General features: G+C 47.1%; 1 protein-coding gene across 2 annotated transcripts in view; it reads left to right on the top strand.

Moving 5' to 3' along the window:
• The window catches only part of FSD1L (fibronectin type III and SPRY domain containing 1 like), a 377,078-nt gene that overhangs the window by 93,723 nt on the left and 258,512 nt on the right, over nt 1-24,843 (top strand). For both annotated transcript variants that reach the window (XM_078676672.1, XM_078676671.1), the window contains exons 2-3: nt 17,564-17,659; nt 19,794-19,925. In XM_078676672.1, the coding sequence (XP_078532798.1) occupies nt 17,564-17,659; nt 19,794-19,925 (228 nt within the window). The remainder of the gene's footprint in view (nt 1-17,563; nt 17,660-19,793; nt 19,926-24,843) is intronic.

Here is a 24,843-nt window from a genome sequence, read left to right as displayed (position 1 = left end):
CCTGTTGATTATGAAAACCTGCACCACCCTGGGGATCCAAAGTACAAAATTTTTCTGGGAGTGGGGGAAGAAGAAAGCAGCAAATTGCTTTAATGTTTGTGCAGTCTGATGTCATGCACCTAACAGCTTGTCTGCATCATTTAGTTCATGGCTTGAAAATGGTGACTTCTCCCCTAGAAAACTTACTAGAATGTTTATGGACATAGAGCTATAAAATTGTAAATCCATCTCTTGCTCAGCCAGGTTGCTGTAACTTTGGCAGCCATGTCTAAGTCCCGTCAGCAGTAAACCTCTCCTCTTTGCTCCAGCGAAGCTGTGTTGCACACATTAGTGCTCGACGAGTAACGTGTCTGTGAGCAGCAATGTATTAATTATTTATTGCAAGGTTACTAATTACCAAACCAATTACTGTAATCACAATTAGAGTCTGTACATTCATAGATCTCCCCACGGGGAACACTGCAGGAGTTCAATATGTGGGGCATGTTCTTACGCTGTGCTGTTTAGCATCTTGTGGCGCCACCAGTTAAGCTAGGGAATTATTTCTTTTTACGGTACAAAAGGGGGTGGTGATGGACGGAGCATCCTAACCAATCAAACACTCACACCCAGTCAAAAGATCTGGGTTTAATCCATCACCGTTCTTTAGCCCACTCTGCCACCCCAGTTCAGACATGGCTATATGCAAATCAGTCTGACCCTGTGCCTCATGGGAACAGTCCAGCCCGAACTGCCAAGCCATGCCTTCCCTGGACCGGAAACAAGCTTCCGAGGACCGGTTTCTGGCATTACAGCCGTCTTCAGCCCGGATCTTTTGACTGGGTGTGAGTGTTTGATTGGTTCGGATGCTCCGTCCATCACCACCCCCTATTGTACCATTATTTCTTTTTACAACAAGCAGTTGTACTCCCATTGGGGGCTGTATTTTCTAATAAGGTCTAGAAAGAGCATTGTCTGGAAACAAATGTTAGCATTCATTTGAGGTGATGTGCAGCTAAGAAACCCAGAAGTATATGGCAAGTGGAATTTGTGATGTCCACCAATATAGCCTTTCCACAAATATATGGGAGGATAATCCTATGTGAAGGAAATGTATGACTTGTGTCTGTGTCAGATGGAAATTCAACTGGGTGAGTCATTATTCTTTTGAAAGTTAGAAAGTGCAAAAAAAGAATGGCATAGTGTATGCAATTTGCATAGAACTTTTCCTCTGTTGGTGGGCCTTTTTGGTACCAGACACATTAGTGGAGAGACTCAGCTGCCTAGAGTCAGCAGAGTGCATCTTTGGTTCGATCAGGACAACGCTCCAAAAGTCAAAGCAATGAACACTTCAGAAGATGGCATGGAAACTTGGTCAGAGTTGGTCATAAAATTGGACTCTGATCCGGAAGAAAATCATCCTGAAGACATTTGACCTGGAAGAACTTGTTCCTGAAAGTGAAACTTGAGACGCAGAACTAGTAAAAAAAAAACAATTCTCCTAAATGACCCACTTGAAACAACTGAGGCACATTTTCTCGCCAAATTGTGTCTTTAATTTTGCTTAACACAGGCCACGTCTCTGTCTATGCAGTCTGATTCTGTCTTTCTGTGGTCTATCAAAAGAGCACTGTCCGCTTGGGTAATTTGAACACTTGATATCCGGTACACCATGTTACTGCAAGTCTGTGGCAGGAAGTGGTATACAAAACAAGTTATCTTTTTCAAGGGTTTCAGTTGTGTTCATATCAAGTGTTCAGTTGTGTTCATTTCTATTGCATGATAGACCCACGTTGAAATGCTGTGTGGCTAGCTTTCAACATTAGTGTGCTAGGAATGCACATTCCTCCAATATGCTCTGCCATGAAAGAATAAGAAGGGTAACTCACAGCACTGCTTGCTCTAAGCTCTTGTTCTGCTCTCCATAGCTGATTGCTTCTTTTGTCATTTGAAGCGTTGTCTAGTACTGGCCCTGTGTCTTACTGAATGAACTTTCTTTCTGCTGCTAGTAAAAGAGCAGCACGTATCACCAGGCTTGGGGCCGTGTGGAGGGATGGCTTTAGACAGGCAGCATGGCTTCTACGGTACATTGTTGGTAAGTGACATGCTTTGAACTGCAGAAGCCGTAGTCCTTGATCATGGACATGTAAAATTGAAAGCCAGAATCTGAGAGTTGTGAGTTTTGCCTTGGGCCTTTTGGGGTCTCAACTAAGACTGTGCATGTGCTTGTTCTTGTAAGACTTTTTGTTAACATGCAGGGGGCTTACAGGCTGCCCATTGCTTACCATTGGTTGTCTTCCTTCATTGTTGATCTAATTTGCTTACTTCTTATTCATGGACTACTGTAGGCTTCTTTTCTGTTTGTGTGTTTTCCTCCTCTGGAGCATGGATGCATTACTGTCTCCTTCCACTGCTCACCTTCTTCAAGTGCACCTCTTTTCTTTTTGCATAAGAACTGTACAATGGTGAATTTGTTTTTCAGCTGTTTCCTCACGCCCAGAGTCTATTCTGTGTGCTTGCTACAAGAAATGTGAAACACAATAAGGGAATACAATCAACATGCACATTCCCCCTTCTTTCCCAAAAACACAAAACATAAACAAAAGAATAAGTGAATTATACGACAGATAATAGTCTGCTATTTTAACATGCAACTTCATGTTACAACTGCAATGGGTGCGCCTATCAAGTGCTTCTTTAACAACTTCTTGAACTTTACGAGCAGGTGTTCCTGCAGAAGCAGGTGTTTATTGACAGTGAAGTAGAATTGTATATTGAATTATTGGAGAATACAGAGTCCTCAGAAATATTCCTGTTCTCCAACATATTGTTGGAATGAGAGGAAAAAGAACTGTCTGATATGATAGGAACATGTTCTTTGAACAAGATTGGCACAGCTCCAAGATCGAAATCTGTCTCCAACATAGAATCATCATTGACAACATTACCACCATACCCATGAATATGAGTTCGCATAATAAATTGTTCTTGGTGTACCGAAATAGGTAAAACTTGACCTTTATCCCACTCCTCTGTTTCACACAGAGGAACAGACGTTTTAGAGACCCAGGTTATTTTTGTAGGAGAAAAAAACATAGATTCTCCTTTAACAACACTGACCTACCTCAAAGTCAAGATTCATTACCCTTTTTGTATTATCAAAGAATATTTCACTCTTCTCGTGTTTACTGTAAACCTCAGAACTCCGTTTCTTTTCATCGACTCCACAATCATCCAAACTATTTGATACTGAGGAACTTAACAAATCCGGAATAAGAAATGTGTTCGGTTTTCTGCCTTTCAACAACTTAAAAGGGGTAACCCTCATAGTGGAGTTTTTCATTGACATTTGTCAAATGAGACCAGGCTTATTCCTTAAGGTATTTATCCACACATAATCCAGCAGACAAACTTATTTGTATCCCTTCGTTCAAAATGTGATTATCCCACTCAACTAGGCCATTAGATGCTGGACTATATAGGGATCTGCAAATGCTTCATGCCATGTGAGGGTAAACCTTTTTGCATCTCATGAAAAGAAAATGTGTCCCATTCAGTCACAATGTATTTAGAATAACCTTCTACCATGAAAACATTTTCCAGAAATTTCTTAGCATTTCTAGGGGTAGTAGGATCATCAAAGGAATAGTTGATCAGTTTATAATAGTAATCCACTAACACTACCAAAAATCTTATCTCTATAGTAAGCAAGAAGAAAGGTCTTGAAATCTAGAGCTACTTTCTCCCAAGGTCCCTCAGGTAGATGTTGCGGAATTAAAGGTCTCTCTTGTAAATTACAGTGTGTTTATCTGAGACTAAACGCTCAGGGCAAGTATCCGCTAACCTACACACTTCAACATCCATACCTAGCCACCAGTAAAATTGATGCAATTTTTTTTTTAAAAGACCTTTATTCAAAATCAATGCAAAATCAAGAACACAGTATAGGGCCTACAACCTCTAGGGCCGGCCGCATCAATAGCATGTTTCCTTCAACATTATTCGTTAGTACACAGCCATAGGGCCGACAACCCTGAGGTCCGGCAGCGTATCCTATCACTTTAACATCCGTTGCAATCTGTGTCATGTCAAACAATTTTAAGGCCTATCGTTTTTTAGATTTTTGTTTCATGAACCAGAACTTTAACTGCGGTCAAGATGAACAATCACACACATCGATAAGCACTATGCCTGCGTCTACCCACTGATTAGATTCATATTTATACAGTGATGTAGCTATGGGGTATGCGTTAATTCTGGTGTTTCCCGGCTTCTCCCCATTAGCCTATACTCCCATCCCATCTCTCCCTAGTCTCCTTCGTCTTCCTCGTCTGAGTCCACGCTGTCATCTTCTGGCAATGGAGCACATAAATCTCCCCTGTAAACATTCCATGCTAACCATACTTTATTCCATTTACGAAGGCAGGACCTAAGCACATAGACTGCCCTCTCCGTGAACATTAATAAGTCCATATTCTTGCTCCACATCGACACCGTGGGCAATTCTGACGCACCCCACCTTTGTGCGATGTCTCTTTTGGCCACCATGAATGCCAAAGTGGCCCATATGCGGCCATATCTAGATAGATCATTCGGTTCCCAGATATTTAGTAGACACTTACGCGGTTCTGGGAGTAGGGACACCTGAAGTGTTTGTGAGATAGTGCGTATCACTTGTCGCCAATACTCTATTATGTGCGCGCAGTCCCAAAGCGTGTGGAATAGTGTACCTTCTTCCCCGCAGCCACGAAGACAGAATGGGTGTGGCGCTCTGTGTAACTTATGGAGCAGGTGTCTGGTGTAGTAAATGCGGTGTAGGATTTTCAGTTGTACTAATCTAAACTTCGCTGAGATGCCCACTTCCTTCGGGGATGCCAACGCCTCATTCCATTCTGTGTCATCGACCTCGCCAATGTCTCCCACCCATTTCTCCCGCAGTGCCAGTGTGGGGTCCGTTAGATTGTTAATTAATTTCCTATATGTGAGGGAGGTTGCACCCTGCTGCATATAGGCAGTAAGCAACCTGTCTTTGACTGGTGAGGAATCTGGGACATCGGTGTCCGCTGGTATCGCTTGCAGCAAAGCGTGCCTGATCTGTACGTATCTATAAGTTTTGTTCGGGCCTAAACCATATTATTGTTAGAGCTGGGCGAACGGAATCACAGTGTCCTTCTCCCACAAATCTCCCACCGTGGAGATGCCAATGCTATCCCATTGTGCAAACCCTTTACTGTGTCGCAGGTGCCCGAGTGCTTTTGTGTCCCAGAGAGGGGTGAGTTTAGTGATCTTTCCCTTCCATCCCAACTTCGCCTGAGCCGTGTGCCATAGGATGGCTGTATGTCTTGTGGGTCCTATCAATTCGTTTACCTGGGGTCGATTATAGAGCGCTGCTAGCATGCAATCTGTTCCCAGCTGTGCCCAGTCGGCCCTGTATGCGGGGTCGTCTCTCGATACATCTATCCACTGGTTCACGATTTTGAGTTGCGCAGCCCAATAGTACAGTTGTAAGCTCGGTAGGGCAATGCCCCCTTCGTACCAGCTTCTGGTCAGCTTGATATGGGCAATATGCGCCGGCCGATTACTCCACAATAAGTTGGTGACTAATGCCGTGACCTGTTGGAAATAGCGTGGAGCGACCGGATATGGCGTATTTTCCAGGACGTATAGGAATCTCGGAAGCGCCATCATTTTGTAGAGGGCCGCTCGTCCGAGGAGGGTCAGTGGCAGGGTCGCCCAGTGTCTCACGTCCGCATGGAGACGTTCCAGGGGAGGCCCAAGATTTTTCAGGAAGAAGCCCGAAGCGTTATCGGTGATATGGATACCGAGATACTTAAAGGAGTCCGACGTCAGCGTAAGCGGGCAGTCCTCTGCGAGTACGGGGTTCGGCCCCTTCAAGATATAGATCACTGATTTCGACCAGTTTAACGTGTAGCCAGACACTTTCCCATGTGTGTCACAAAGGGTAAGAAGCACCGGGATGCCCCTTTCGGGATCCGTCAAGTAAATCAGCATATCTTTAGCATAGAGTGACACCCGGTCCTCCCATCCCTCCTTCCAACTGATTCCCCTTAGCAAAGGCGTCCCCCTAATCAATGTTGCCAGCGGCTCCAGTACAAGGGCAAAGAGCAAGGGGGACAGGGGGCAGCCCTGACTGGTTCCCCTTGCCAGTGGGAAAGCATGTGAAATGTGACCGTTGGCAGTGACCTGAGCGACTGGGTTAGTGTAAAGGAGTCTAATCCAGGCAATATATGTAGGTCCAAAGCCCATACGTTCTAAGACTGCAAACAAGTAGTCCCACTCTACCAGGTCAAATGCCATCTTGGCATTTAAGGAAAGGATTAACGCCGCTTCTGATAAGGAGGTGGCCCGCGCCAGTATCCCATGCACCCGTCTGAGATTAAGGGCCGTGTTCCTGTGGGGCATGAAGCCCGATTGATCCGGGTGGATCAACAGTTGAAGGTGATTCATCAAGTTGCGTAGCCAGTAGTTTTGCTAGAATTTTTGCTTCCGCATTGAGAAGGGAAATGGGACGATAAGAGGAGCATTCTGCCGGTGGCTTGTCGGGTTTCGGTATCGCCACAATCGTTGCGGTGCGTTGGTCTAGCGGGAGTTCCGCCGCTGACAAGCTCTCCATGTACATTGCCAATAGGGGCCTACTAAGTGTCTCGGACATGAGCTTATAACATTCTATGGGAATTCCGTTAGGGCCTAGTGCCTTTCCGGACTGAATCGCGTGGATCGCTCGCTGTATTTCGTCCACTGTCAGATCTGCCTCAAGTTCCTGGACGGCTTCCGGAGGAAGCGTCGGGACTTCTATGTGATGTAGGGAGGCTAATGCTGCTTGCGCCGTGACTTCCCATTCTGGAGTGTATACTGCCTGAAAGTGGTCCGCTAGGGTATGTACCACTTCCTCCGGATGCAATTGTAACTGTCTCTCACGGGTGTAGAGGTGTTGTATTCCTCTATTGCACCCCCCTCTTTTGTCTAGCCATGCCAGCATTTTCCCTGCCTTGTCTTCAATATCGTAGATTCTATGAGCTGTGTTCGAGATACTTTCTCTTACTTGTGACTTAAGATGGTCCTGATACTGCTGCTGTCGCAGCTTCAACGTGTGTGCAGAGTCCACCGTGGGGTCGGACATGTGCGCCATGTTTGCTGCCTGAAGCACCAGTTCCAACTCCGAGAGCTCCTGCCGGTAAGCTCGTTTGTGTCCTGAGATGGACGCGATCGCTCTTCCCCGTAGGACTGCCTTGTAGGCCTCCCATAGGATCGAGGGAGAGGATACTGACGCCGCGTTCTCGGCAAAATAATATTTGGTAGCCGCCTTGAGGTCTTTTTTAATACCGGGGACCGTCAAATAATTGGGGTATATGGGATTTATCCTCGCGCGTGTCCTCCCCCAAGTGGAGAGAGTCAGCACTAGTGGAGAGTGGTCCGAGATTCCCCTGGGTAGCGTTTCTATGGAATCTACTTCGCTCATTCCGTCACCCAGCAACAGAAAGTAATCTATGCGCGAGAGACTGTTGTGTACTGGCGAGTGATAGGTGTATTGTGATGCTGTAGGGTGCTTGTGGCGCCATACATCCGCCAGTCCCATCGCTTCCAAGAAGCCTGGGAAAGTCGAGGGGCCCGTTGTGCGTGCCCTTACAGGAAACGTGTCTAGCTCCGGATCTACAATAGCATTGAAGTCCCCCCCTATGATCGTGTCTCCCGTCGGGAGACTCAGGAGAAACTCCCCCAGTGCTGGCAACGCTATGGATTGAAGTGCTTGAGTGATATAAACAGAGACCACATTGAGGAGTCTACCCTCCCATTGCCCATGGACCGCCGCAAAACGGCTTTGGTCGTCTACTTTATGCTGTAAAATGATGAAGGAGGAGTTTTTTTTTTACTAAGATACCCGACCCACGTGACCTGGAGGTGAACTCTGAGTGCGCTGCCATTTTGTAGCCTCGCTTATCTAGCGCCCTACATGCTGCCCCCGTGAGGTGTGTCTCTTGTAGTAGCACCAGTGTAGCTCTCTGACGTTTGATTGCCTGAAGGACCAATCCCCTTTTTATTTTGTCCCCCAGCCTCTAACATTCCAGGAAAGTAGCCGAAGTGGGGGGACCGCCATGTGGCGCGCCGTGCCCTCAGAGGCCGTAATATGGGATTGTTGAGACATCATGAGACAATAGGGATGACTTTTGTCGTCTCACGGATGGTAGCGTAACTTCCTCGCCGCTACCATTGGACCTGTGTGCGTGGTTTGTGACATAGTGTGTGTATCTTGAACCAAAACTAACAAACTTCCCCCCCCCTTCCCCCTCTTCCCCCTCCCTGCCTCCCTGCTCCACGGACATAACACCGCCCGCTCCCCCAACTTCGCAGAGTGCTTAACCCCTTTCCAAATCATCTTACTTGCTCGTGTGGGTAAAGAGTCTCAGAACAGCTTCAGCTCAGCCCACCTTACTCAGCTTCACCCAGTCTTGAGACCACTGGCGTCCCGCCTGGCCCCGGCAGTGTTCATTGTTGACGATGCAAGATGCCGGATGGTCATGGGTCCGGTGAATGCATACCTCTTTCCGACCCCGCCTCGGATGTCTTGTCCTGAGACTCCGGACCTTCCGCTTGAGCGTCCGTGCGTGCCCCAGTCTGTTGGCCTCGATGTCCTCTGTTGGATCGGCGAGGTGCCTCCACTTGTCTCCATCCATCGAGCCAGTCCTGCGCAATCTCCGGCGTGTCAAAGAACCAAGTTTTTCCGTCGGCGACAACTCGCAATTTCGCTGGGTACAACATTGAGTAGGGCAATTCTTTCGCCCTCAGGGTCTTTTTAATGTCGAAAAAGGTTTTACGACGCCTCGCCACCTCCGCCGTGTAGTCCGGGAAGAAGGCCAGCGTGGAGTTCTGGAGTTTGATGGGCGGCGAGACCCTCGCCGCTTGCAATATTACATCCCTGTCTCTAAAGTTAAAGAGTCGAGCCAGAACTGGTTGCGGCGCAGCACCTGGTTTCGGTGTCCCGCCGGGTACTCTGTGCGCTCTCTCTATCGAGAAGAATTGGGACAGACCTTTGGGCTGTAGTTTAGTCTTTATGAGGTCTTCGACGTATAGGTCCATCGCCCTTTTACCTTCTGACTCCGGAATACCCAGGATACGCACGTTGTTCCGGCGTGAGCGTCCCTCCTGATCATCCAGCTTCGCTTGCAGTTGTTTGGTCACCGCCTCCATGCGTTCCATTGCTATCTGCAGTTCAGAGGTGTCCTCCACTAGCGATTTCGCGACCACTTCCACCTGTGCCACTCGCTCCGACATTTTGTGGAAATCCGCACGTAGTAAATTGTCATCAGTGGAGATGGATCCCACCGTTGTCTGCACACTGGATAGAGTCCTCATGATGTCTTCCAGCGTCACCTTTTTGTTCCCGTCCGTCTCCTGACCCTTGCCCGTGGACGTTCGCCCCTCTGAGTGCGGCTGGTTATGCTTTTCGTAGGCATATTTGTCTAGTTTGGCTTGAGTTGACAAGTTTTTGGGTCCTCTGCCTGCCATGATGATCGATGATCTGCGGTCACGGTGAGGAAAAGTCGCCACCGTAGTTACTGTGCCAGTGTCCGCGGTGCGGATAGCAAGTCGTAGCGATTAGCACTGTTTGGGGCAGGATACCGCGGGAGTACGGCACTCCAATGCACTTCTGCTGCGCGTCGAGTCCGGTGCCCCCGGAACGCGTCTGGTCACACGCTGGCAAGAGTTACGTTCTGTCCGAGTACACAGGGAGGGCCCCTCCCCTTGATGTAGGGTGCCTTGATGCTCTGCAGGCCCACCGCAGCAGTCCACCAGCCTCTCGGTGTCTCTGGCTATGTCCCGTGGCGTAGCACTTCACTCTTCCGGTTGAGGCCGCAGGGTTTCTTAGATACAGTGCGTGGAGATGTTCTTATATGGCACCGTGATGCTCAATTATAGCTGACCGGCTGACCTGCTCGGGCGGGGGCCCTCAATTGCGTCTCTTTTGTGCCTATATGATTTTATTGCCGCCGTTATAGCTCCCGGTGGCGGCCAGGTATACGCCGCTCACCCCACTGCCAGTCAAACAAGGGGGGGGGGGGAAACCCAGTCCAAAACGGGCCGTAGGTATTTGCCCCCAATCAGCGGTTGAAGCACTCTTTGTTATCGCCCAGGTACTACCAACAGGCCGCTCATGTATTCAGGATGGGCCCAGGTGGTGTCAAACAACTCCCCCAAGTTCTTACTGTGTGCAGGCTGTGTCCGCCGCCTCCCGTGCAGCCGCTGCGGCGTTAGTGTCCCCTTGACCCTCGCCGTATTACAATGTGCCTCCAGCTGTTCCCGGTGAAGGAGCGCGTGTGTCCCCCAGCTTCCCGTACCGCATCGCCGCTTATTGGCCTTCAGTACTCACAAGACCCTTCGTGCGGTAATGGCTGCTGGCTATGCCGCGGTGCGGCGCTCTCATGGTAGCTTGATACTCGGGGGCGCTAGGAGGCCTCAGCAGTCGCCTCTCCTCCAACGATGTATCTCCGTGCCTCTCCGCTCTTCCGTGCCCCGCTAATCTCGCCTCCAAGCGGGGATGGCCCCCGGTCCTCCGTGGTGCGTACCGCCGCGTCCCTCGCGGGGCGGCCCGTGCTCTGGTGATGATCTCCCGAATGTGTACAGGAAGACCACAGGACCCCTTCGCGGGACACCGCGTGTGTGGCGCCTCAATGTTGGCTTCACTTGAGTGGTGCAGTCGGTGTCTGCACAGCCTCTCCACTCACCCGGGCGCCCGGGCCTATGCGTCCGTTCGCAGCCGCCCAAGCCCCACTTCCGGCGGGGGTCGCAGGCACTCCAGTCCGGTGTTCTTTGCAAGCCAGCAGGTCCCACTTCCTCTGTACGTCGTCGGACTGGTTCTCGACGCCGGATTTTCACCGGAGTCAGCCCAAAAGACGCCAGCCGTCCCCCGACCTCTGGATCCGCCTCTTCAGGTGGGTTTTAATCGGATGGTGTGTTCGGATTAGTGAAAGGAGCCGTGATGTCCGGAGAGCTCCTTTGTTACGCAGCCGCCATGCTTGGCTGCTAGCCACGCCCCGATGCAATTTTCTACATGTGTATGAAACACCGAAGTGTCCACTGTGAGCAAGTTTAAGAAAACTTGCCCGTAAGGTAACTGGTGGTATAAACAAATGGGGTCTGAACAAAATCCTTTTTTTCCGTAAGTTCAGAAGCTACCTAAGGTTACAATTCAAACACCTATCACGAGGCCAACCTTCCCAAACATATTTCATCACCTGATTAAGAACATAATCAGATTCGGCAGCATTGACCCAATCTGATTCAGGAAATGAACTTTTGCAATCGCTCACCACATCAGCAAGCGCCACAACACATTCCTGATCATCCTCATTTACAGCACCCCACAGCTTTCTTTCAAGGACATCCTAGATTAGCAGTAGTCTCTACTATTCTTTCCGCCTTCTACATGCTTTACTTAAATATCATACCCTTCGACAAAAGTCTGATTAATCGAGCAGACTCGTTTCTATGACCTTTGCCACTTAACAAATAAACCAAAGGTTTATGATCTGTAAAAATGTCAAAACTTGTTCCCCAAATGTAAGATTTACATTTCATTACACCCCACTTATGTGCTAATGCCTCTTTCTCAATGTTGATGTAGTTCATTTCTGCACACCTGAGTGACCTGGACGCAAAAGCCACCATACTTTCTTTTCCATTCAGCATTTGGCCTAAAACCTCGCCAAACCAGACGTGCTAGCATCAACATTGATACAATTGCATCCAGTTACAAATGGTTGTACAGCAGGAGCTTCGGTGACTAGATTCTTAGCTTCATTAAAAGCGGTTTCTGCAGATGACGACCAATCACATTTTATTTTTTTCTTGAGTAGTGATCTCAAAGGTTGTACTACCATGACCTATCCCGGTACAAAGCAGGCGTAATATTCACATAAGCCTAAAAATGAGCTCAGGGTATCTTTATCTACAGATGGAGGAGCTTTCTGTATAGCTTCAAGGTTGCAAAATGTAGGTCCAATTCTTTCTTATACAGTGTGCCCTAAATATTCCGCTTCTGTGGTTAAAAGGTTACCTTTTTCGGGTCTGTCTGTCATTTCTTTGCTCTTGAGAATATTCAAAACACATTCAAGAACAATTAATTGTTGTTTAGGATCATCACTGTAAATTAGGCTATTATCCTGAAATGCTTGAACATTCAGCACATTACTAAACAAAACATCGAGCAAGTCAAAAAGGCAAGCATAAATATATATAAGCACCAAAAGGTATAACAAATGTGGTGAGATATTGAGAATGTTTAGAGAGTGAAATCTAATGGTTTGCTGAACGTAACTCAGTGTTGGAGAAATGTTGTGGCTTTCCAAGATTTGAAAACATTTCCTGAATATGTTATAAGGGATGACAATCATCCACAATGCTCTTAGTCACTGTTCGTAAGTCAACATATAAACACAAATCTTCAGAGCGTTTACCTGCTAACACAACAGATGACACCCACTCAGAAGAGTTGGTTGGTTCATTCATACCATCTGCACATAAATTATCCAAGAAAACTTTAAGATCATTCCCAACACCTAATAACACAGGTCTAACTTTATGAATCACTGGAAGAGCACCAACCTTGAGTTTGATTTCATGAGTGAGCCACTTTACTATACCAACCCAAATGTTAAAAACCTTAAGGAGTTTAGTGACCATATTTTTTGAAACATTTTCATCATTGATTATGAAAACAGGAAGATCATCCAACACAATTGGGTCATCTTAACCACGTTTTAAATTGAGAGCCTACCTCGCTAACTCCATGTACACAATTATGTCCTGTCCTCGAAGAGCTATGTCAATTATCCTTCCCAAACATTCAATCAATCAATCAATCATAACACTTGTATAGCGCGCTACTCACCCGGGAGGGTCTCAAGGCGCTTGGGGGAAGGGGTCCGCTACTGCTCGAACAGCCAGGTCTTGGGTTGTCTCCTGAAGGCGAGATGGTCCTGGGTCAGTCGAAGGTGGATGGAGAGGGAGTTCCATGTTTTGGCCGCCAGGTAGGAGAAGGATCTTCCTCCGGCGGTGGCTCTTCGTATGCGTGGAACGGCGGTGAGGGCGTGGCTGGTCGATCGTAGCTGGCGGGTGGGAGTGTAGAAGGTCAGGCGGTCGTTGAGGTACTTGGGGCCCAGGTCGTGGAGAGACTTGTGTGTGTGGGAGAGGAGCCTGAACGTGATCCTCTTGTTGACGGGGAGCCAGTGCAGGTCCCTCAGGTGGCCGGAGATGTGGCAACGTCGGGGGATGTCCAGGATGAGTCTGGCGGAGGCGTTCTGGATGCGTTGGAGTCTTCTTTGTAGCTTGGCTGTGGTTCCGGCGTAGAGGGTGTTTCCGTAGTCCAGTCGGCTGGTGACGAGTGTCTGGGTGACCGTCTTCCTGGTTTCGGTCGGGATCCATCGGAAGATCTTGCGGAGCATGCGTAGGGTGTGAAAGCAAGATGAGGAGACGGCGTTGACTTGTCTGGTCATCGAGAGGGAGGAGTCCAGGATGAAGCCCAGGTTGCGTGCGTGGTCTGTTGGCTTGGGAGCGGTGCCCAGGGCGGGGGGCCACCAGGAGTCGTTCCAGGCGGAGGGCGATAGTCCCAGGATGAGGACTTCCGTCTTGTCTGAGTTCAGTTTCAGGCGGCTGGTCTTCATCCACTCGGCGACGTCCATCATCCCTTCGTGTAGGCTGGTTCTGGCGGTGTCGGGGTCCCTGGTGAGGGAGAGGATCAGCTGGGTGTCGTCAGCATAGGAGATGATGTTGAGGTTGTGTTGGCGTGCGATGGCTGCAAGAGGTCTCATGTAGACGTTGAAGAGGGTGGGGCTGAGTGATGATCCTTGTGGTACGCCGCAGATGACTTCGTTGGCCTCGGATCGAAACGGGGGAGGCGAACTCTCTGTGTTCTTCCGGCGAGGAACGAGATGATCCACTCCAGTGCCTCCTCTTGGATGCCGATGTTGCTGAAGCGTTGAACTAGGGTGCGGTGGCAGACCGTGTCGAACGCTGCAGAGAGGTCCAGGAGGATGAGTGCTGCTGTTTCCCCGTTGTCGAGCAGGGCTCGGATGTCGTCGGTGGCTGCGATCAGGGCGGTCTCGGTGCTGTGGTTGGCTCTGAAACCGGACTGCGAGGGGTCGAGGGATCCGTTCGTCTCGAGGAAGGCGGCCAGCTGTCTTTTGACGATCTTCTCTGACTTTAGCAGGAAAAGGGAGGAGCGAGATGGGGCGGAAGTTCTTGAGGTCGGTGGGGTCCGCTGTTGGTTTCTTCAGTAGGGCGCTGAGCTCTGCATGCTTCCAGCTCTGGGGGAAGGTGGCGGTGTTGAAGGAGGAGTTGATGACGTCTCGGAGTTGGGGTGCGACGATGGAGTCGGCCTTGTTGAAGACGTGGTGGGGGCAGGGGTCGGTCGGAGATCCGGAGTGGATGGTGTTCATCGTGCGGGCTGTGTCTTCAGGGGTCACCGAGGTCCAGGTGCGGAGGGTGGCGGTGGGGGGCGTTGGTTCGACGGTTGGGTGCGTGGGTGGTGCGCCGAACTGTTGTGGATGTCGGCGATCTTGCGGTGGAAGAACGAGGCGAGAGAGTCGCAGAGATCTTGTGAAGGAGTGATGTCGCTGGTGCCGGTGCTGGGATTGGAGAACTCCTTGACGATGCTGAAGAGTTCCTTGCTGTCGTGAGCGTTGTTGTCCAGTCGATCCTTTAGTGATTTCTTCTTGGTGGTGCGGATAAGCTGGTGGTGCTTTCGGGTGGCTTGTTTGAGGGCGGTCATGGTGTCAGTGGTCTGGTCGAGGAGCCAGGCTTTCTCGAGGGTGCGACAGTTCTTTTTGGAGTCCTTGAGTTCGTCGGTGAACCAGGAGGCCTTCTTGCTTCTGGGTCTGCTGGGAGGGTTCTTCAGTGGTGCGAGGTCGTCGGCGCAGGCGGTCAGCCACTGTGTGAAGTTGTGGGCTGCTTCGTTGGGGTCCGTTGTGCTGGCGGGTGGGCTCTGGCTGAGGGAGGTGGTGAGCTGGTCGGCGGTGATCTTGCTCCAACTCCTGTGAGGTACTTGTTGCGGGTGGTGGTGGGTCGTGGTTCTTTTGAAGCTGAAGTGGACGCAGCTGTGGTCGGTCCAGTGGAGTCCGGTGGCGTGGCTGAAGGTGATGTACTTGCTGGAAGAGAAGACTGGATCAAGCGTGTGGCCGGCGTAGTGGGTGGGTGTGTTGACCAGTTGCTTGAGTCCGAGGTTGGCGAGGTTTTCCAGCAGGGCGGCGGTGTTGCGGTCCTTGTTGTTCTCCAGGTGGAAGTTGAGGTCCCCTAAGAGGATGTAGTCGGCGGAGGGGAGGGCGTGCGGGCTGATTAAGTCGGCGATGTCTTCGCTGAATTGTGTGCGTGGATTGACATAAGTGTGCTGTAATTGTTGCCATTTGGCCAATGTTTAAAATATGTGGTATCAGCCTGGGTAGTTATAGGTGCCCCTGAATCAGTCATTATCTTAATAGTAATACCCCCAATGGTTGCATCACATATTAGTCCTTTAATTTTTCTGCTCATCATTTCTAAAACATTCACACCAGAATCAATTGTTGGCACAATATTGCCACACTGTTTAATTTTTTCTTATTGCTAATCCTTGTATCACACTTGTTAGCTCTACAGACAGACTAGAAATGACCTACGTTTTGCAAATATTACATATCTTGCCTGTAGCAGGAAATGTTATGCTGTTTCTAAGATTACTTTTAGATCCACATCTATAACAATTAGTTATTTTTACCAATTACCATGTCTGTGAGTTTTTTCCCTTAGTGCTTATCATACTCGCAGCTCATGTCTCTCATAAGTTATAGGGGCAGACATTCACCATCAGATAATGCTTTGGTTGAAACTATTTAACTTTCAATGTTTTTTTGCAATGGCAATTGTTTCACTCAAAGTGGGATTCTGGCAAGTGAGAAGACGTTCTTGAATTAAAAATAAATAAATAATTAACAACAAATTGATCTCTAATATATGTCTCAACAGAAAGTCACAAGTTGTAACTCCTATGTGTAATGCTGCTACATATTCATCCACACTTTCTTGACTTTCTTCTGAAAAAATTCCCTCTAAAAGCGCACTCTGTTCTTCCGAAAACCTGCTTTGTCATTCTTTTTTTGGACTCTGCATAGACATCCCAGACACCAAATTGGTCTTGTCTTGCTTTAGCCTCCGGCTAAATGATATCTGGTTTTCCTGGTTGTTGTGAAAAAGCTGTCTGATAATACAGTTCACACTGGAGACAGGAGAATTAGAACAGTTGCAGTAAATAATCAATGAAAAATAAGTTTCCCTTATGCTCCATAAATATATATATATATTTTTTTTATTTAATTGTACAGTAGTGTATTGTACGATGAGAAACTTAAGGTAAACCAATATGCATATCATTTACTGGAGAGGCTACCAATCCAATAAAGCTGCCTGTACGAACATTTTATTTTAATATTAAATGATATAAATAGAAACAACCCCAAATCAAGATGGCTGCCTACTTGTAACATCACATGTTTTTTCCCGCTGCCTTGTAGGTAAATAGAAAGACTAAGTGCACGGCTCCAAATCGGCGTGTGAGACTTTGCATGAGCTACTGCCAGATAAGGGTAGCAGGGTAAGCAGACAACGATAGCTCAAGCATGGTCCCTCCCACATATCGTGTCATGCACACAGTTACCGCTCGAGCGCAGACCATCAGATTAAGTGCATTTCTCTCTCGAACATGAATGCAGCTCACAGCGGTCTCATGGTAGCCCATGAAAGTTCAAGGGTGGGCTCCTGAAATTGAAGGCACAGGGAAATCAAACTGCATATAACAGTACAGGTCCAACAAAAGGCACAGGAGCAATTCAGCAGCTCAGAGATTTCGGGGACCATCTATAGGGTTTGTCAGACTATAGAGTTAATCGTTGGGCTCCTTAAGACCAGCTCATCGCCAAATTGTAGCTTGGGAAATAAATGATGAGGCTGGCAGTTGTTATTAGGTTCTAATCCATAAGAAGCCCACGACCAGGAATGCATTCAGGCAGTCTAAGGAATCCGCACCAACTGATTCCAGCAACACCGCTACACATTTAAAGTGTGGAACCACAATTTATAATCCTAACAAAACATTCAGAACACTACAAGAGATGTGGAACACAATACAGGAATACTAACAACATACCACAGTTCCCAGTCGCTTATGTTTGTCTAGTGCCATACAGTTTTTACTTCTTTTGTGCAACGTTTTTGTAAACCTATTGTCAGTTGCTTCTTTTGCAAAACTGAGCAGTTTCAGGCTGTGCACTGTTGCATTGGAGAATGACTGGTAGGTAGTGAGCGTGGTGCTGCACCATATAGTAAACTGCCGGAAAGAGTATCTGAAAGCTAAAATCTTAGCTCCTCAGTGAAACCTTGTAAATTCACGGTTTGTGATTTACACTTTGAGGGGTGATGATCAAACAACTAATAGTTTGTTTTGTGTGGAAATGCTTACGCAAAGTGGTTCGTGATCTGGTAAAATGGAAATAAGAAATTTGAAAAATATTCAATAGGTATTACTTTTTTGTACTTTTAGGAAGCCCTACAGAGGATAATCTCAACACTCGCAAATAAAAATGATGAAATCCAAAACTTTATCGACACCCTGAACCACTCATTAAAAGGCGTACAGGTAGGTGGGTTTCTTTCTTAGTATTTTTCCTCTAGTTATTATTTTGTTTTTGGTGTTCTCACGTTCCCCTTGCCTCTTATTGTGTTGCCGTTCGTCATTTTTTTGTGATCCAACCCTTTTTGTCTGTCACTCACCCTTGACTCCCCTCTGACAGCCCGTTTAAATTTCTCTTTCTTAGGCAAGTGCTAATATAGCCTTATTGTTCCCCTGCTATCGAGTGCTAATAGTTTTTAATTGCCCATTACTATGTCATGCATTTAATCTCAGGACCATAATTGCAGGGTAGGCAGTTAACAATGGTTAACATCTTGAGCAGACGACAATGACGCTTTGTTGACAACTGAGGTTCTGAAACCTCCACTGAGAGCAGCTTAACCTCAGAGAGTGATTTTTTTTTCTCCCCCAGTGTGAAATTCGCAAGGGTTTATAAATTCTGGACATCGAAAAGGCAGGAATCGTTTTTCCTCACCCATTCAAGACCTTCATCTGCACACACATTTAATCAAGTTTTTCCTTCTAAAAAGTACCTGAGAAAGAAAAAATGACTGCTTTTTAAACAAACAGCTTGTAATTCCGATGAAAGAATAACAAAGGGTCTTGGGGTACTGTTACTCTTGTATTTTTAAACAAAACCAGTACGTCGCAACGATCACGGGTTAAAAGAAAACCTGTAAATAACCAATACCGGATGGGATTGGGTTCCTCTCTTAAATTAGATTTTAGTAGTGTTACAACATCTGTCAACTCTCTATGCATGTCTTCTTCTTTCTGTGAGTAGTGCTGCTCTTTAATGACTTGCAGCTGTAATGGAAAGCAAGTGGGTAGCTATTGAATTCACTATCTAATGTCGTAAGTGGCCATCCACTGATGGGGTGACAGCTTCCAGGCCCAGTGTTTACTGTTTTCCTTAGTTACCACTAACAATAGACACTCCCTCCTGAAGTTGCCACAAGTATGTCCGTCTCTGTTCTGACAGCTGGGGAAGGTCTGATTCGATGACCTAGTGGACTCCATTACTAACCTCATTAATATTCCCTTTGCTGATGGTCACATTCCAATTGGCTATAAGTAGTTGCTGTTGCAGCTATATTAAAGAGCCTTATCCTATGCCAAAACGGCTTGCCACGCTGTAGACGTGTTCCCACTTTGCCATTTTTTTTTTAGGAATTCTATTTTTCTTTTTCTTTTTTTTTTTATTTTTTACATAGAGAAGAACAAAATCATTTTGCCATTTTTATGTTGCCACTTTAGCAAATTGCCTTTAGAAATATGCTCTTGTGGTTTTTAGTGTTGGGGTGCTTGGTGTAGTCAAATCTTAACCTAGGTTGCACGGCTTACAATGGACTAGGATTCTGGGATTAGTGCTCTTAGGCAGTGTGAGGTCGTCCAAGCTGCATTTAGCGACTTTTTCTGTCATTCCATGTGGTTTACATACACAAGCTTTGAATTCCTTCCTAAAATTATTAAAAACATATGAATGACTTTCTCTGCTGGAATTACAGCTCCTGTCTGCCTCGATTTTATCTGGCCTAGTAGTACAAATGTTCAGAGGCAAACTATGCATGTTCCGAGCTTAGTCCTGCTGCAGCTCTGTATTGGGATCCCCAGGCTGTTCCAGAAACCTACATAGAGAGATGTGCTTCATTGCTGCATTATGCTAGAATCATTAAAACTACAGGCTGCTTCATTGGTCTGTGGTTCATCTTTCCTCTTTAAGAATGTCTATCCGGCATCACAGAGTGGGTCTGTCTTTTCAGAAGGCCTTTCACAGGCAAGGTTTCCTCTAAAGCAGAATTTTTATAGATTTAAATAAATGAAAAATAAGCAGATGTATGTTTCTAAACAGGAATCCTTTGTGCAATTCACTCTTTGCCGAATTGATCGTATGCCCTTCAATTAGTTGTATATTTGGCAATCATATGGTGCTTTGTAGCATTGTGGGATTCAATGCATAATTGATCACGTGGTAAATGAGCCCCATATGTAGAGTTGACTTCAATGTCTTAATTGACGTTGATATTTGCCTAAACTGTAGACATAAGTGTGAAACCTATGCTCTCTGTGCATGGCCTACTCTCCTTTTCTATAGTTATTAGCGAATTTCCAGATGTACTTCAATGTTTCTGTTTTCTAGACAAATTCCACCAAAGTTCTTTCAGACATGGATGAAGAGTTTGATGCCCTGTATGCTATCCTGGATGAAATGAAGGAGAGTATGACGAACAAGATCAAACAGGAGCAAGCGCACAAATCTCAGGAGCTCCAGGTAACCGCCAGCATCTCGTTTTTACAACGAGCCCTTTGCAGTTCAGCCACTGCCTCTGCACAAATCTCACATTTACATCTTATATTTTTTCAGTGTGAAGTTTGGTGATGTTTTTGTTAACTTTAATACACTGTTCCTCACGGAGAAAATGATTTGCTGTTTAATATACACAGAGGTGTCTAGTAGCTTAAGTGATGAGCAGGGACTTTTGCTTCATAGTATTATGTTCACGGGTATCCCCGCATTTCCGCTGCAGCCTAATTTACCTGAACATTTTGATACCAGTTGTGAATGCTAAAGAGCTGTGGTGCACAACCTTGGTATCGTTGTTTCTGGCACTCCAGAGACGCTGAGTTATTTGGCATTGATAGTAAATAAGTGCTCTGAAGATTTGTTTAGACAGGATGAGGAAGTAAACTCAAGTTACCTAACCAAAATCTGTGCTTTTGAAGACCGTATAACCTCGACCCCCATCAGTACTTTGGCAATGCAGTGGACCTGCTGCTTGGGTAAATCAGTTCTCAGATTGAGCTGCTGGGAGTTGGTCAGCTGTTATGCTCCCGAGTAAAACTATTGCTGCAAGATGACCTCCACTGGTAAGTCTGTGCTTGTTCCACACTTGCAGGAAGGGTTCATAGAAAGGACATCTCTTGTTTCAATTTACTGATGAAGTTCAGGAGGAGGAAGTGGCAGTCGGCAGTGCTAGCAGGGAGTGGTGATACCAGACTAGATGATTGTACTGGTGGAGCAATAAGGGATGTGGAAGTGCAGAGTTTCTGGAAATATAACCACACAGTGAGTAGGTGCAGTAAGAGGGCAGCAGTTGAGGATGTCAGTAAAGGGATGGAGGATGTGCTGCATTGGGTGGGGGGTGGAAAAGGAATCTCAACAGTGGGACAATAAGGTGTTCAACCCACCAATCTGAAGGCAGCAGCTTAATATGCACAACCTTGTAGATGAGGGAGAGATCCGCAGAATGCAGCCGACGGGGTAATTTGGGAGCAAGGTCCCCTTTCCGAGAAATAATAATTCCTAGGGTATTTAAGACCAGACCCTATGGCAGTTAAATGTGTAAATGCAGAGAGGGACCTCACAAAAATATTACAATTTCAAGGATAAAATTACTGGTTTTTCCTCCATGTCTTTTGCATTATTGTGAAAAACCGAAAACTCAATATAATTGTGCTTAGTGTTATTTAACCAATGCTGAGGTGCACTCCCTTTTAATACACCGCTCCATAGATAAGATAGAGGCAGTGGCATTTTTGATGGAATACTCTATACTATGCATTTGACTACAGAAGTATTGCAGATGGGGGATCCTTGGCTGGTGGGCTACAAGTGTGTTACAACTGATCGAGTATCACAAATTATCCATTGGCAAGTAGAATTCTGGCACTCGGGAAGAGTACTCTTTTTATTCCTCTGGGAATGACTCCTCTAACTGCACTGATGATGGTTTTTGTTCCAATGTGCTATGGATGAAAGAAATCTAGGTATAAATGGGTTTGTGATTAAATACAAATTCTCAACATTCGCTAAAGATTTTACGTGTGGTGGTAACAAATACTGCTATAGCATAACCCATGATTTTTAACATTATTGTACACTTTGGATCAATACCCTAGTTTAATCCAGTGGAGAAAAATGCTCTGTTTCAGTCCACACTCAAGGGGTCGTCTTTAAGAGTGAATTTGGTGAGTGGGAGGTTTAAATCGTAAGTGGACGCGACCGGTTTCCTGGATTGATATTCAAAGAAATATGTCTGCAATACTCAAACAAAATGTTCAGCCTTTATTTGAAAACAATGGAAGGAATCCAGTTAGATTTGGGAGTTTGGGGAAAAGTAAATTCCATTAAAATGAGCATCATTCCTCTATTTAATTACTTGCTTAGAAATCTAGTAATTGACATCATACATGTCGAAAGTAATGTCAATGATTGACTCGCATGATGTCTTTTTATGGTGTCTCATTACCAAACATGACTGAAGATCATGCTACAAATGCTCCCAGGTACACCCAAAACCCACTGGCAAACAGAAGGCCAAGCTCTACGTCGAGCAGCACAAGGAGCAAGACCGATTCCATTCATCCTCATCAGGAAAGTTGAAGTCTAAAGGACAAGTTGAAGAAGAGGAACAGGAGGCATACTCTAAGCTCTTCAATGTGCAGAGGCCTCCATTCCAGGGAGAGTCACACGATTGGCATTTCCAATTCTGCCCTTGTGCAGAATCTGGAGCCAATTTGCCTCAAATTCCCTAAGCCATTTTCGAATCCACAGCAAATTGAGGCTATGTTGCAGATCTAAAAAGTGGTTCCGGGTCCCTCGTCCACACCTTCTGGTGCAGCGGGCCTGTTTACGTCAACAGTCAGACGTTTGCCAATGGGCCCTTCCCTGGCACCGACTGGCCATCACAAATGAACCCTGCTGTGCCATCAGCATGGGTCCATGCCTCAGCTCCCTTGCCTTTAGGACATACCGGTCGTTCCTTCATTGTTGCTGGCTTTGCCACCAGTAGCGCTGGTTCCAAATCGGTCCCTGCCTCTGACCTCAGACCTGGAACCTTCTCTTGCAAGAGATTGTATAATAGTATGATATGCCAATATTAAATAAAAAAGCCATGGGTTGATGAGGACTCTACTGGTGCCTTGTCAGAAGTCTTTCTGGCAGATGGAGGCCATTTTTCAATCTGATACAGATGCTGTTCAAGACCTTCATCTTGTTCCTCGTGATGTACATGATGATGAGGAAACAGATAATGGGCTCATATCTTATTATACAGATGATAACGTTTATCTTGACTTGCAAAATGCCAGTGGCTACGATACCTAAACAAGTCCTAGAATTATCACTGCTAACTAATCAGACGAAGGCTAACCTCCTCACGGAAAGTTTGCAGCTGGCGCCTGCTTGCTTCAATCCCATGTTGGCATCAAACAGAGCCCTGACTGACCTACTTTTTGGCAACTTGATCCAAGTTATTCTCTGACCCTGCAGTTAACTCTATAGCCAGGTGTAACAGACCTGTACATGGTGATCCCAAGTTTGTGACACAACACACCAAAGTCAGGGAGCCTTGTGTTCCACAAGCGAGTTCAATCCAAACTCTTCCCCAGCCGATCTGCCTGACGTGGAATCCCAGAGACATGATGCTAGTGGCAACAACAAACAAAACTTCTCCAGTATTAGGGTGTCTTTCATAGATTCACATGCCTGAATCATTCCCCGTCGTCGGAGTGGGAGTCCCACGGTATATAAAAAAGCAATAATATGCTATAATAACATTGGAAAAACCAATAAATACCAACCAGGAAGTAAAGTAGCCCAAGCTACAGTAGAAAAAACTTCCACACTCATGACTATCCTAGTCATTTTGTATAGTCCAAACTACAGCCAATCAGGCGACAGCACCCACCAGAATGTTCTCCCCAGAGGCTCAGGCTCTCAGATTTTCTACCGCACGTCGTGTGAAGGGAGTCTCCCTGAGCTCTGCTCAGTTTTCTTCAATTTTCATAGTTTTTTCTCAATTTTTTCTTCAAAATATCACAGTTTTGTAATGTCTTCTTACATGAAGTCTACCTTCAGGCCCTGCGTGACTTGTGGAAAGCTGAGACTTTTTCTGTGAACCCTCATGAAGAGTATATGGACCAGCACTCTGCCTGTCTCTGACATGGTAGGAGGAGAAGGGGTTGTTCTTGTGCTTAGACTATACCCCCCTTCTGATGTGGGAGGATTTTTTGTTTGTCCTGCACGTTAAGATGTTAAGAGATGCTTCTCCTCTACTTCACCAGCTGAAGTAACATCACAATTAAGGGGTCTCTGGCCTTCTTTGAGTCTGTGCCTCCCACATCTACGCCCACGAGATTTACTCTCAGGCGTCTAGACTCACTCTGCGCACTTTTCTACGTAAAAATGTGCCAGCTTGTCGACGATACCGTCGATTTACTCTCAGAGGACAATCTCTGCCGTCACTGGTGCTCTGCAACGACACCGCCTCCAGGCTTTCGTCGACGACAGTGAGGACAGTGCCCTCTTGTCGACTGCAGGCTCGTCGACCACTGGGAGTTTTGTCGATGTAAATGTCTTTGACAGTTGGCCTCGTCGACGGTAGGATCGTCGACGGTAGGATCGTCGACGGTAGGATCGTCGACGGTAGGCTCGTCGACGGTAGGCTCGTCGACGGTAGGCTCGTCGACGGCAGGCTCGTCGACGGCAGGCTCGTCGACGGCAGGCTCGTCGACGGCAGGCTCGTCGACGGCAGGCTCGTCGACGGTAGGCTCGTCGACGGTAGGCTCGTCGACGGTAGGCTCGTCGACGGTAGGCTCGTCGACGGTAGGCTCGTCGACGGTGATCTCTGTAGACGGTAGTCTCGTCCATAGACGGTGACCTCCGTGGATGTTGGGCTCCGTAGGCGGTGAGCTCCATAGACGGTGAGCTCCGTAGACGGTGAGCTCCGTAGACGGTGAGCTCCGTAGACGGTGAGCTCCGTAGACGGCGAGCTCCGTAGACGGCGAGCTCCGTAGACGGCGAGCTCCGTAGACGGCGAGCTCCGTAGACGGCGGGCTCCGTAGACGGCGGGCTCCGTAGACGGCGGGCTCCGTAGACGGCGGGCTCCGTAGACGGCGGGCTCCGTAGACGGCGAGCTCCGTAGACGGTGAGCTCCGTCAACATTCAGCTTCGACGCCAGTTGACTTCATTAACAGATGACCCTGTCAACTGTTGGATTCGTCGACGTTTGAACCCGTTGACAGTTGGTTTCACACAGTGCTTTTGTAGACGATTTATTTCGTCGACAACAGCTGTCCGCTACATCCACGTGATGGCGTGATGGCTTTTTACTTCCGCCATTATTCTTCTTGGAGAATATTGGAGGTTTTCCCCTCCTTATTAAGAGAGCGGCGAATCGGTTTTCCCC

This window comes from Lissotriton helveticus, chromosome 2_1, assembly GCF_964261635.1.
Source record: "Lissotriton helveticus chromosome 2_1, aLisHel1.1, whole genome shotgun sequence".
Lineage (NCBI taxonomy): Eukaryota > Metazoa > Chordata > Amphibia > Caudata > Salamandridae > Lissotriton > Lissotriton helveticus.
Note: the sequence above shows the minus strand (reverse complement) of the source record. Positions and strands in the feature narration are given on the sequence as shown.